Source organism: Pleurodeles waltl, chromosome 10 (genome assembly GCF_031143425.1).
Source record: "Pleurodeles waltl isolate 20211129_DDA chromosome 10, aPleWal1.hap1.20221129, whole genome shotgun sequence".
Classification (NCBI taxonomy): Eukaryota; Metazoa; Chordata; class Amphibia; order Caudata; family Salamandridae; genus Pleurodeles; species Pleurodeles waltl.
Genome location: NC_090449.1, coordinates 1,004,207,277 through 1,004,221,457, shown reverse-complemented (window position 1 = coordinate 1,004,221,457; position 14,181 = coordinate 1,004,207,277). Strand labels below are relative to the sequence as shown.

Below are 14,181 nucleotides of genomic sequence, written 5' to 3'. Positions count from 1 at the left end.
AACTTGAGCAAACGCGAGACCCATTGCATTGCAAATGCTTGTTTTTGTTTACTGTTTAGCCATGGTGCACAGCATTGTGGATGCTTTATAGCATCACTGAAAAACATTGGCAAATCCTGTAGGTCCCAAAGGCTAGACCTACTGGCTTTATCAATGCTTGTCCCTGTAGTAGGTATGATATAATTGGCGCTGAATGTTGCAGCTTGTGTATTTGTCAATACACAATTCTAGATTATTTTGCCAGTATGAGTAATAAAAGTTTTGCTTTCTAGGTCTGGCCTACCAGACAGCAAAATCTGTCCAGTTGAGTAAGGCATATTGTGGGCTCACCAAGAATTTACAGGGGCTTACAGTCCCCTGTGGCTTACCATTGGTTAGATATATAGCGCTGGGATGCCTTAGGGTAACTACGCGCTTTATAAATCCTTAAAACTAAATATATATTGGCACTCTCTTATGTTTGCTTCTTATTTAAAGGCTTTCCTTGTCCTGTCTTGTCCATCTTGAATTTGCTGCTCCCCTGGAGCATAGCCTCTTTACTATCCCTGTTAGTGGCTGACTTGTATCCTTCCACTGTTCACTCTAAGAAACCTTTCTCTTTTTATCCAAGCACTCCAAGAGACTACACGTGTTTTTCAGTTGTCTCCCTCATGTTGTGCACACCACCCAAATGCCTGCCATTCGACACTCTGTGATGCTTTTTCACGTGTGCTGCTCACCCTCCCTCTCACCTGTGTACGTCTCCCACCCATGTTCAGTTTTGCTCTCTCGTATGTGTACCATTCCCCCACCCAGTGCTGCTCTCGGCCTCATTTGCATCTCCCGGCCGGTGTTGCTCTCACCCTCATGTGCAGCTTGCATTGGCTCATATGTGCTTCTCCCCCACACTCTGTGTTCTTCTCTCCATCGTGTGTTCTCTCCCACACTGTGGTGCTCTCTCCCTCATGTACTGCTTTACGCCTCCTCCCTCCCACTCCCCACCCACTCCTCAGTTAAACCCACACCACTGTATTCCTTTTTTTATTTTTTTATTTTGCGCTCTTGCAAAACTAAAATCTTAATTTCTTAATGTACTGGTCTAAGTGCCATCTGCCACCTTGGATCTGTAAATAAAAAGCAAAGCAAATGGTGCTCCCATTATTTTTTTGGAGTGCGCAAGTAATGGGCATGTGCATGCATATATTATCAAGCATGCACAGGCTAGTATAGTAACAAGACTGCCAACAGGGTCACTTCAAAATGTTTTTTTTCTGTTTTTGCTGATGAAGCACAACATTGGGAAAGGAAAATGTCACTTACCCAGTGTACATCTGTTCGTGGCATTAGTCGCTGCAGATTCACATGCTGTGTATAGTCCGCCGTCTGGTGTTGGGTCGGAGTGTTACAAGTTGTTTTTCTTCGAAGAAGTCTTTTCGAGTCACGAGACCGAGGGACTCCTCCTCCTTTGTTTCCATTGCGCATGGGCGTCGACTCCATCTTAGATTGTTTTCCCCGCAGAGGGTGAGGTAGGAGTTGTGTATGTTAGTAATAGTGCACATGCAATGGAAAGAATAAGTATGTACAAAATAAAGGTTAAGGTAATATATTTACAAATGTACAATTGTTCAAGATCTACTTCTAAACGGCTACAGGCTCCAGGGGAGGAGGGTGGGCGCATGTGAATCTGCAGCGACTAATGCCACGAACAGATGTACACTGGGTAAGTGACATTTTCCGTTCGTTGGCTTGTGTAGCTGCAGATACACATGCTGTGCATAGACTAGTAAGCAGTTATCTCCCCAAAAGCGGTGGTTCAGCCTGTAGGAGTTGAAGTAGTTTGAAATAATGTTCGTAGTACAGCTTGACCTACTGTTGCATGTTGTGCAGTTAGCACATCTACACAGTAGTGCTTGGTAAATGTGTGAGGCGTAGACCATGTTGCTGCCTTACATATTTCATTCATTGGAATGTTTCCTAGGAAGGCCATTGTGGCGCCTTTCTTTCTGGTTGAGTGTGCCTTTGGTGCAATAGGCAGCTCTCTCTTTGCTTTAAGGTAGCAGGTTTGGATGCACTTAACTATCCATCTGGCTATATCTTGTTTTGATATTGGGTTTCCTGTATGAGGTTTTTGAAATGCAATAAATAGTTGTTTTGTTTTTCTAATTGGTTTTGTTCTGTCAATGTAGTACATTAGTGCCCTTTTGACGTCTAATGCATGTAGTGCCCTTTCAGCTATTGAGTCTGGCTGTGGAAAGAACACTGGTAGTTCTACAGTTTGATTTAAGTGGAACGGTGAGATAACTTTTGGTAAGAATTTTGGATTGGTTCGTAGAACTACTTTATTTTTGTGTATTTGAATAAATGGTTCTTGTATAGTAAACGCCTGAATTTCACTTACTCTTCTTAGAGATGTAATGGCAATGAGAAATGCAACTTTCCACGTTAGGTATTGTATTTCGCAAGAATGCATGGGTTCAAAAGGTGGACCCATGAGTCTTGTTAAGACAATGTTGAGGTTCCATGAAGGAACAGGTGGTGTTCTTGGTGGTATAATTCTCTTTAGTCCCTCCATGAATGCTTTAATGACAGGTATTCTAAACAGTGAAGTTGAATGAGTAATCTGCAGGTATGCAGATATTGCTGCGAGATGTATCTTTATGGAAGAGAAGGCCAGATTTGATTTCTGCAGATGTAGTAAGTATCCTACTACATCCGTTGGAGATGCATGTAATGGTTGAATTTGATTGTTATGGCAGTAGCAAACAAATCTTTTCCATTTACTTGCATAGCAGTGTCTAGTGGATGGCCTTCTAGCTTGTTTAATGACCTCCATACATTCTTGTGTGAGGTTTAAGTGTCCAAATTCTAGGATTTCAGGAGCCAAATTGCTAGATTCAGCGATGCTGGGTTTGGATGCCTGATTTGTTGTCTGTGCTGTGTCAACAGATCTGGTCTGTTGGGTAGTTTGACATGAGGCACTACTGACAGGTCTAGTAGTGTTGTATACCAAGGTTGTCTTGCCCATGTTGGTGCTATTAATATAAGTTTGAGTTTGTTTTGACTTAATCTGTTTACTAGATATGGAAGAAGAGGGAGAGGGGGAAAAGCGTACGCAAATATCCCTGACCAATTCATCCATAGAGCATTGCCTTGAGACTGCTGGTGTGGGTACCTGGATGCGAAGTTTTGGCATTTTGCGTTCTCTTTTGTTGCAAATAGGTCTATTTGAGGTGTTCCCCAAATTTGGAAGTAAGAGTTTAGAATTTGGGGTTGAATCTCCCATTCGGGTACTTGTTGGTGATCCCGAGAGAGATTGTCTGCTAGCTGATTCTGGATCCCTGGAATAAACTGTGCTATTAGGCGAATGTGGTTGTGAATTGCCCATTGCCATATCTTTTGTGCTAGGAGACACAGCTGTGTCGAGTGTGTTCCCCCCTGTTTGTTTAGATAATACATTGTTGTCATGTTGTCTGTTTTGACAAGAATGTATTTGTGGATTATGATGGGTTGAAATGCTTTTAACGCTAGGAATACTGCTAACAATTCGAGGTGATTTATATGAAGCCTTTTTTGATGTACGTCCCATTGTCCTTGAATGCTGTGTTGATTGAGGTGTGCTCCCCACCCTGTCATGGAAGCATCTGTGGTTATCACGTATTGTGGCACTGGGTCTTGGAAAGGCCGCCCTTTGTTTAAATTTATACTGTTCCACCATTGAATCGAGATGTATGTTTGGCGGTCTATCAACACCAGATCTAGAAGTTGACCCTGTGCATGTGACCATTGTGATGCTAGGCACTGTTGTAAGGGCCTCATGTGCAATCTTGCGTTTGGGACAATGGCTATGCATGAGGACATCATGCCTAGGAGTTTTAACACCATCTTTGCATGTATTTTTTGTGTTGGATACATGGCTCGTATGACTTTGTGAAATTTTTTAACCCTTTGTGGACTTGGAGTGGCAATCCCTTTTATTGTGTTGATTGTCGCTCCTAAATATTGCTGTATTTGGCACGGCAGAATGTGTGATTTTGTATAGTTGATGGAGAACCCTAGTTTGTAGAGGGTTTGTATGACGTAATCTGTGTGGTGTGAACACCTTGTTAGGGAGTTGGTCTTGATTAGCCAATCGTCTAGGTAGGGGAACACGTGTATTTGCTGCCTTCTGATATGTGCAGCAACTACTGCTAGACATTTTGTAAAGACTCTCGGTGCAGTTGTTATACCAAACGGCAACACTTTGAATTGGTAATGTATTCCCTTGAATACGAACCTTAGGTATTTCCTGTGCGAGGGATGTATTGGTATGTGGAAATACGCGTCTTTTAGATCTAAGGTTGTCATGTAGTCTTGCTGTCTCAACAGTGGTAACACGTCCTGTAGCGTGACCATGTGAAAATGTTCCGATTTGATGTAGGTGTTTAGTATTCTGAGATCTAAGATTGGTCTCAGTGTTTTGTCTTTCTTTGGTATTAGAATGTACAGTGAGTAAACTCCTGTGTTTCTTTGTGGACCTGGTACGATTTCTATTGCGTCTTTTTGTAGTAATGCTTGAACTTCCAGATCTAGCAGGTCTAAATGCTGTTTTGACATCTTTTGTGCTTTTGGTGGGACGTTTGGAGGGAATTGGAGAAATTCTATGCAATAACCATGCCGGATAATTGCTAAGACCCAAGTGTCTGTTGTTATCTCCTCCCAAAATTTGTAGAACTGGCTTAGTCTTCCCCCCACTGGTGTTGTGTGAAGGGGTTGAGTGACTTGTGAGTCACTGTTTGTTTGACGGGGTTTTGGGACCCTGAAATTTTCCCCGGTTTGTAGGGAATTGTCCCCCTCTGTATTGGCCCCGAAAGCCTCCCCTTTGGTACTGTCCCTGGTAGGTAGACGGTGTTGTTTGTGAGGTACTGGCTTGTGTGGCTTGACCTCGAAACCCCCCTCTGAAGGTTGTTTTACGAAAGGTCCCGAAAGTGCCTCTGCCCTGCGGGGAGTAGAGTGCGCCCATGGCCTTAGCTGTGTCCGTGTCTTTTTTCAATTTCTCAATTGCCATGTCAACTTCAGGTCCAAACAATTGTTGCTCATTGAACGGCATATTGAGCACTGCCTGTTGTATCTCGGGCTTGAAGCCGAATGTGCGCAACCATGCATGCCTCCTTATGGTTACTGCGGTGTTAATTGTTCTTGCAGCTGTATCCGATGCATCCATAGAGGAACGTATTTGGTTGTTGGAGATATTTTGTCCCTCCTCAACCACTTGTTTTGCCCGTTTATGGAGTTCTTTGGGTAGATGCTCGATGAGATGCTGCATCTCGTCCCAATGTGCTCTGTCATAACGTGCTAGGAGCGCCTGCGAGTTAGCGATGTGCCACTGGTTTGCAGCTTGTACTGCAACCCTTTTCCCAGCTGCGTCGAACTTGCGGCTCTCTTTGTCCGGAGGTGGTGCGTCGCCTGATGTGTGCGAGTTGGCCCTTTTATGAGCTGCTCCTACTACAACTGAATCTGGTGGCAGTTGTGATGTGATAAAAGCAGGGTCCGTGGGTGGTGCTTTATATTTCTTCTCCACCCTTGGAGTTATCGCTCTGCTTTTGACAGGTTCTTTAAAGATCTGTTTTGCGTGCCTTAGCATTCCTGGGAGCATAGGAAGGCTTTGATAATTGCTATGGGTGGAGGAGAGGGTGTTGAAAAGGAAGTCATCCTCGACGGGCTCTGAGTGTAACAACACGTTATGGAACTCTGCTGCCCTAGCTACCACCTGTGCATACGCTGTACTGTCCTCAGGTGGTGAGGGCTTGGTAGGGTACGCCTCAGGGCTATTGTCTGATACTGGGGCGTCATAGAGATCCCACGCATCTTGGTCATCTTGGCTCATGGTGGTATGAGCTGGTGAATGTGACGGAGTTTGTGCCGGTGATGTATGAGTTATTTGTGGTGGAGAGGGTGGTGGAGTTACCTTCTTTACCACTTTTGCTTGTGGTGTCTTTTCATGAGTTTGGAAATCAAGTTTCCTTTTTCTCCTGATTGGGGGAAGAGTGCTGATCTTCCCTGTACCACTTTGTATGAAGATCCGTTTTTGGGTATGGTCTACATCTGTGGTTTGTAACTCTTCTTCAAACCTATGTTTGCGCAGTTGGGAGGACAGTGATTGTTCCTCTGAGTACGAACTGGCTGTTGGTTCGGTTGCTGGGCGTTTTGGCACCGAAACTGTGTCTTTGGTTGTTTTCGGCTCCGACGAGAATTTTCTCTTTTTCGGCGTCGAACTATCTCGGCGTCGACCATCCTCGGTGCCGCTGTCTCTGGGCCGAGCAGACTCGGCTCTGCTGTCTCGGTGCCGACTTTTTTCAGCAGCACTTTCTCGGTCCCGAGAGTGCTGCATGCCTGTGTCTCGACCCGAGTCGGACGACCTCGGCACCAGTTCGGCCTTTTTCGGTGCCGATGGACGGTCACCTACTTTATGGGTTGTGCCATGGCCAGCCGGCAGTGGCATCCCCTGGGCCTTGTCTGTTTTACCGTGTGGTGCTTGCTTCGACGTCCTACTCACGGTTTCCTCGACGTCTAATTCTTCCGAGTCCGATTCATGGATGGAGAAGGTTTCTTCTTCTTCTCCCTGTTCCTCGAACCCTCGTTGTCCTGTCGGCGTGGACGCCATCTGCAACTGTCTGGCTCTTCGGTCCCGGAGCGTTTTCCTCGACAGAAACGCTCGACAGGCCTCACACGTCTCTTCCTTGTGCTCGGGCGACAGGCACAAGTTACAGACCAAATGTTGGTCTGTATATGGATATTTATTGTGGCATTTAGGACAGAATCGGAACGGGGTCCGTTCCATCAGCCTCAATGTTACACGCGGTCGGGCCGACCAGGCCCCGACGGGGGATCGAAATTACCCCGAAGGGCTACCGGAGCTCTTCAAGATTCGGTGTCGACTCTAATCTAACCCGATACCGAACGAAACAATACCGACGTAGTTTTCCGAAGTTAAGACTATCTTTCCGTCCCGAAACACGGAGCGAAAAGGAACACGTCTGAACCCGATGGCGGAAAAAAAACAATCTAAGATGGAGTCGACGCCCATGCGCAATGGAAACAAAGGAGGAGGAGTCCCTCGGTCTCGTGACTCGAAAAGACTTCTTCGAAGAAAAACAACTTGTAACACTCCGACCCAACACCAGACGGCGGACTATGCACAGCATGTGTATCTGCAGCTACACATGCCACCGAACACACATTTCCCTTTTTCTTCAGCTCTGGAGAGCAAAGCCAGTAGACAATGGCAAAGCCAAAAAGTCCCAAAAGTGAGATCTATTGGATTTGCCATTGCTTGCTTGTATTGCATGCAAATCCTGGATTATCCAAGTACTCCAATAATGTAACTATTAACTAAATGAATTATACTCATTTTTATCAACCTCCGAATAATATAAAAGTCTGTGCCACCCGCACTCAGAGTTAAATGTCACATAGATTTGTTTGCAGAGGCCAAAGGAATACAATTGGCCTTCCAGCCTGCAATGCATTCCAGATGTGCACATGCAGCTTTAACATTGGGTGAAAGGCCCAAGCATTAATATGTACTCCCCATTTATTCAAGATTTCTCCTACATCTCCAGCTGAGGCGACGGAAAGATGCACTGCTTATATTTACAGAAGTGGGCCAGGGTGCAGCACAGCATTACAAATGATGCAGGCACCGAATGCCGAAGGAGTGGAATCCAGTATAGGGACTTAAACTTGGAAGAGGAGTTTAGGAGCTAAAAACTAAAGCAGAAGGAACAAGCTGCAAGGATGGTCCAGCTTGTAGTAACAGATGTTATTTATAACTCTTAGAAGTGGTATATAGTATCAATAGGTGGACCACAAAACAAGCTATTATTATAAGTACTAATACTACTACTACTGCTACTACTACTACTACTGCTACTGCTACTACTACTGTGACTACTACTATTACTACTACTGCTACTACTACTGCTACTAATACTACTGCTACTACTACTGCTGCTACTACTACTACTACTACTACTACTGCTAGTACTACTACTACTGCTACTGCTATTACTACTACTACTGCTACTACTGCTACTACTACTACTGCTACTACTGCTACTACTACTACTACTACTACTACTGCTACTAATCATAATAATAAAGATAACAACATTGTTAGTTGACTGCAATATCGATGGCATTGGTGAGATTTGCCAGGCACAAAATAGGATAGGAGTCTAGGGGTATCATATGCCTGGTACCTTGATGCTGGCAATCAATACGAAATGAATTCAAGACCCTGTTCTCCGTGCATCTCCTTCCATCCGAACCTCCTTATGGAGCTCACAATGTACATAATGTACATTCTATAATGTTTGTAACTCACATTGCCCTGTAATCTGTGTCTAAAGGTAACTCACGTAACAGGCCAGCTCCTTTGCTGTAAACACTTTTGCAATTTTTTTTCATCTCGGCCCTCTCCCGGACATTGGTTCCGACACCCGGGATCTGTAGCCATTATCAGGAGTTACCTGCGTACCATACGTTCACTTGCATACCTTGCTCTGCGCGTATTGGATGTTTGTACCTGGCATCGCATTGACGCAGTGTCTCTTAAGCACTCGTTATTACGTATCATTAATGTCTACATTACTACTTGAGCATCACTACAGAAACACGTATTAAGATATAGGTTTTTGGCTACTCTTCAGAAGCCCTGAGGAAGTCTCGGATAAAGACAAAACACGTGTTGGCTGTGTTCTGATCAATTAACACACTGTTAAGGCTGTGCTCAGACTGAACAACACATTGTCAACATTTGTATTTCCTCTATGTGGAATACATTGGACATTGTTATGATTGTATTTGTATTTTCAAAGCTGATACTTTCTTTGTACGTATATACTCTTGCAATAATCTTTCTATGCCAAATAAACTAGTACTCCTAATACAATTCCTGACCACAGAGATTGACAATATTGAACTCACCCTTTATATGTTGTGCTACAAACTTATGTGGGATATAAACGCCCACCTTGCCTACGCACCAGTAATATGCACCTAACAGCATGTAATGCACAGTTCTTGAAAGTACACCTGCCCTACTGCACTGCCCCAATTTTGGTCTGTTTTATGAAGAAAAAAAAAATTAGAAAGACTTGACAAGTGGGCAAGAGGAACTTTGTAAAGCAAATGGGGAATTCTTACTAGCAGACAAAAAGACCATGTTCCAGTTTCCCATAATGCGCCACCAAAACGTTGCACACTGTGAACCTGCAGTGACAGCATCAGAATTGTAAACCTTTACAGTGGAGCATATAAACAACATATGTGGGTTTTTGTCATGAGAACATCCTGTGAACAGTTGTCAGCTTACATTTAACATACATCTTCATTCTGGGTCTTGCAGTTTTTGCCTCAACTGCACCAATTGATCTAAAACAACAGCTAACAAAGACTTGTAAAAGAAGAGCATGAGCTGGGTACATGGTGCCCTTACACAGGGAGCTATGGCATCTCAAAATCATATGATGGAGACATTTAAATTCCAAAGTGGAGTACAGGACGTTCAAGGGGCTGCATTTTACTCAGGGGAGATCATTCCTGTAAGTAGAGGTCAAAACATGAGGATGGAAAGTCCTGCCACATAAAGAGGACCAAAATCTGGGCAAGTGGTCATAATGAAACTCACCAAGCCACTACCCCTTCTATGGTGTGCTGTAGTGGCACAATGTTGTGATCATTGTGCACTTTGGTGGGAGGCATGTAGCTAGTAACTTAAACCCCTGCCAGACAGGACACGTCTACATGCATACATCTGATAGCACCGAGGCGTAAGACTGCTTGTTTGAGAGTGAATATTCATGGGTCTTTTCATTACACTACAAGTAGTCTGAAAAAATGAGGCGGCAGGGCTATATGTCAAAGAGGTAAACTTTCAGTTTGAATAGGTAAGAGTTATGTGGCTGGAAGCCTAGTAGTGCAGCAGATGTACCCCATCAATGGTTACTTGACCATTCCAAGCCAGGTTTGCTCCTCTACTGGCAGTAGGAGTGAGTGTGGTGGACTGGGTGAGCAGTGAAGCCTCTGGAGGAGAGATGAGGATCTCAGTACATTGCCCACTTAGAGGCAGTCACTTGAAGAAAGTCACTGAGTAGCATGGCTCAGGAGGCTTCCAACTGGAAAAGCAGAAACCAACAACTGTTGGGCCTGTCATATATTTATGCCAAAAGTGCTTCCATAACTTGTACGTTGTAAGAGTCCATACATCAACAGTGCATGCAAGCAGCTCCTAGCAATAAAGAAAACTCTACTGCACTTCAGCAAACCTTAGATCAATACTCTACTGCACTCCGGCAAACCCTCGATCAGTACTCTACTGCACACCAGCAAACCCTAGATCAGTACTCTACTGCACTCCAGCAAATCCTCGATCAGTACTCTACTGCACTTCAGCAAACACTAGATCAGTACTCTACTGTACTCCAGCAAACCCTAGATCAGTACTCTACAGCACTCCAGCAAACCCTTGAGCAGTACTCTACTGAACGCCAGCAAACCCTAGATCAGTACTCTACTGCACTCCGGCAACCCCTCGATCAGTACTCTACTGCACTCAAGCAAACCCTAGATCAGTACTCTACTGCACTCAAGCAAACCCTTGATCAGTACTCTATTGCACTCCAGCGAATCCTAAATCAGTTGTAAAATGTGTCATCTGCTCCCGACCCATTTACATCCTTTTGGTCGCATTCATAAGTCGGAAGCTGACACACAATCACCAGCAGATACCACAAGACCCTCCATCACCAGTCCAAAGAAAACCTTTAAATATATAAACTGTCTCACAAATTCTGTGAGCTTTCCAATGTAAAACCATCTTAAGTAAGGCTGAGGTTCTGGAAGTTACCTTCTATAAGAGATGACAGCAATTAAGAAAAGACTGCCATTGCATGACTACGGTGCTGAACCTTAAGAACACTTCTGCTCTACCTTAGCACACAATATATAGTTCTGATAATTCATGTACACTCCATTCAGAGTACATTTTTATCCCCCCACATCTTTCACTTCCACCATCTGCACACTGACACAGTGCGATCCCTTAATCGCCTTGTCACCCCGTGAGTCACAGGAAAGAGATCTAAGATTCAAACAAGCTAGAGACCCAGTGCCCGAGGCAGAGGCCATCCAATGGGCAATCTCATATTTCATTATCGATTGCCATGTCTCACCCTCTGCTTCTTCAAAATGTACAGAAATTCCTGCCTACATGCCAGAGTTGATGTGTAAATCTTCTACATGGACACAATGAGTACATGTGGTCTGGCGTCCAAGACGTCAATCATGTAACTAGGAGACCCAGCTTCTTTCGGCTTCCGCATTTGGCCAAAACTGTATGATGTTTGTTAAATTACTAACTATTTATACCACTGTTTCCATGACATACATATACTGCTAGTTTTGCCTTCTAAAAGGCATGCCATTGATGTACCATCAGGTTATCAGCAAATTTTCCATGTTTCCCACCACATGTTAATTTCACTAAAGCGCCTCTTGCCACAAGGACCTCACCATGGAAGCCCAAGGCACTTGGTCACCTCAAGCTCCATAGAGCCCTACTGCGGACATGGGTATCACATCTCTCTGACAGTCGCCCCTCTTACCTTCTTACTATCATCTTCAGGATTCTGTAGGAGCCCTTGATGAGGATCAGGGCCTCCTGCCGGGAGCCGTAGAGAGGAGTGCCATTGATATTCACCAGCTCATCCCCAATCTGCATCATCCGGCAGAGCGCTGCTTTACCACCATCTTCAATCTGTGGTCAATAGAAAGAAAACATTTGTGGGACTGTACTTCCTGGTACAACTGAGCAATGTAATGGGGCCTTTTTAAAGCCTTAGCTCAAGAGACTCAATTAAGAGTGTAAAAGAACAAAGGTTTGTGATTAGCTAAGCTGCCATGCACACTCCAGCATCCACTGGGCACACCACATTCCTGGATGGCACCCAGCACATATGACTTCTCCCCTAGGCTTGTGTCTGTGCCATAGCCCAGGCACCCTAGGACAATGGCATTACACATTTTCATGGGGGGTATCACCATGCAAAGTAGGCAATGGCCACACTTTATTACACAGTACTAACTTTGCCCTTGTGTAATGGGCATTAAAGAAGGAACACACAAACCTCTGCAACCCTTTTTGTCATACCAAAGGAACTACGGAAGCGCTAAAATTGACTTTACACAGTGTTTGCCCTCCCAAGGCACATTTAAGCCACCAATGCCTACTTTTTGCATCCAAGGGAAAGTATTATCTAGTTGATGTATAAGGCACTTCCCTTCCCCTAAGAGGACCCCCAAAGGCATTCTGGGAAAGTAAATAAGAATCACATCACCATATAAATCCATTCCAGATGGGAGACTGTGTTCAAGTCCGGGGATTTCTTTTTAAAAACTGTTTTCAGGTGTCTTAGTCCAATGGGTTAATTTGAAGTGAATCGGGATTACAACTCCCAGAAAGAACAAAGCTGTTAAAGGAAAACCCTGGACTTGGAAATGATGTCGCCTATGGCATATAGTCATCTGGCAACTGTAAGTAGGTAGCCGGTTCAGTTTGTTGTGCCTGACTGGTAGTGTTGGTTTGTGGTACATCCTGAGAGTAGTATGTTATCATGTCATGCATGAGCTTCAGGTGTGTGATTGTCATGATGCAGCAGCTTAATGTTCCACTTGCACATGAAATGTGATGGTGTAATAGCTTGGCCAGGCACCCTGTGTTAGCAGGACAGTCCTGTGTTTTCAAGCTGTTTTCAGTGCAATAAATTGATTGGGGTACGTGTGCTTTATAAGTCCCATCAACATAACATAACAGCTTGTCCCGGAAGAATTCGGTACATTTAGCCCATATCCTGGTTTGCACTGTTCATTGGCTCCTGTGAAGTAATACCGAGGAGCCCCTCGCGTAAATCATTGTAATTAACATAGATGATAGTGTGTATAAAAGCTGTGTTTAATTAATCCTTAGCGCCTCTTAGTCTGTGTATTCTATATTGGTAAGTGCTGTCCTTCGATTCATTCTATGCCATTCAAAACATGGAACATTGTAGTCCTTTTTTTTTTTTTTTTTTTTTTTTTTTTTTTTAAATGTGTTTTTATTATTTATTATCACACAACAAAATTACACAAGTGAAAGCTGTCAATAAGAATAACATTTGCAACAGGTTCGTTCATCACATCACCCTAGACGGCTTATGTACCATGACTGGGCTATGCTGTACTTCGCCCACTTCCGCGCCACTGCCAGAGAGAACGTGTTGCCACGGGCTGGAGCAGGGGGGGGGAATAGTCCTGACTGGACATCATATTAAAGCATCCTGTTGCATTGAAAAGAAAGAAAAAAAAAAAAAAAAAAAAAAAACAGAAAAGGGAAAAGAAAGAAAGAGAAAGAGGGGAAATACTGTGGGGGGGAGATAAAGGATGGGGGGGGCCCCCAAGACGGAGGAAACGGGGGCAGAGGAGGAAAGGAAGACACGCGCGCGAGCATTGGGTCATGCGTCCCTTTGTGTGCTGGTGTTATTGCTAGTTGGTTACCGCCTGTTAGGTTATACGATTTCATGTTGTCTCCCCCAGCTCCTGTCCGCCTTCCTCTATTTGACATTCTGATTTGAGCCTGATGAAGGGTGGTTGCGCGCTATCACTGGGGGGTTACAGCTATTTAGGACTATAAAATGCAGATTTTAATGTTCGTTGGGGGGATCGTTCAGGGCGGGCGTTCGTCATCTTTTCTTTCTATTATTGCTACGAAAGAGTTCCAGGTGTCAAGACCTTTGACCAGAACACCCTTTGTTGATAGGAGCTGCAGCGTGTCGGCTTCGGCCCTGGCCCAACGCCGCAGCTCCGATCGCCATTGTTCAATGCTCGGCGCGACTGGTGCCTTCCAGTGCATGGCTATGAGGCGTCTGTACAACACCAGTGCCAGCGCTATGCATCTTAGGGTTTGTTTCCGTCTTTTAAGGCTTGGACCTACACCCAGCAAACACAGCTCCGGGGTGGGGGACATTTCAACAGCTGTCCAATCAACAAGCAGTACTATTATGTCTTCCCATACTTTCCGGATTGGGGGGCATTCCCAGGTCATGTGGTAAAAGGTGGCTTCGGGGGTGGCGCATCTAGGGCATGTTTGCTTTGAGTGGGGGAAAATACGGGTTATTCGGTGAGGTGATA

General features: G+C 44.6%; 1 protein-coding gene across 4 annotated transcripts in view; it reads right to left on the bottom strand.

Annotated features, from left to right (window-relative positions):
- Window positions 1-14,181, bottom strand: part of SHROOM4 (shroom family member 4) — a 365,241-nt gene that overhangs the window by 175,260 nt on the left and 175,800 nt on the right. For all 4 annotated transcript variants that reach the window (XM_069211858.1, XM_069211860.1, XM_069211861.1 and 1 more), the window contains exon 2: window positions 11,622-11,773. In XM_069211858.1, the coding sequence (XP_069067959.1) occupies window positions 11,622-11,773 (152 nt within the window). The remainder of the gene's footprint in view (window positions 1-11,621; window positions 11,774-14,181) is intronic.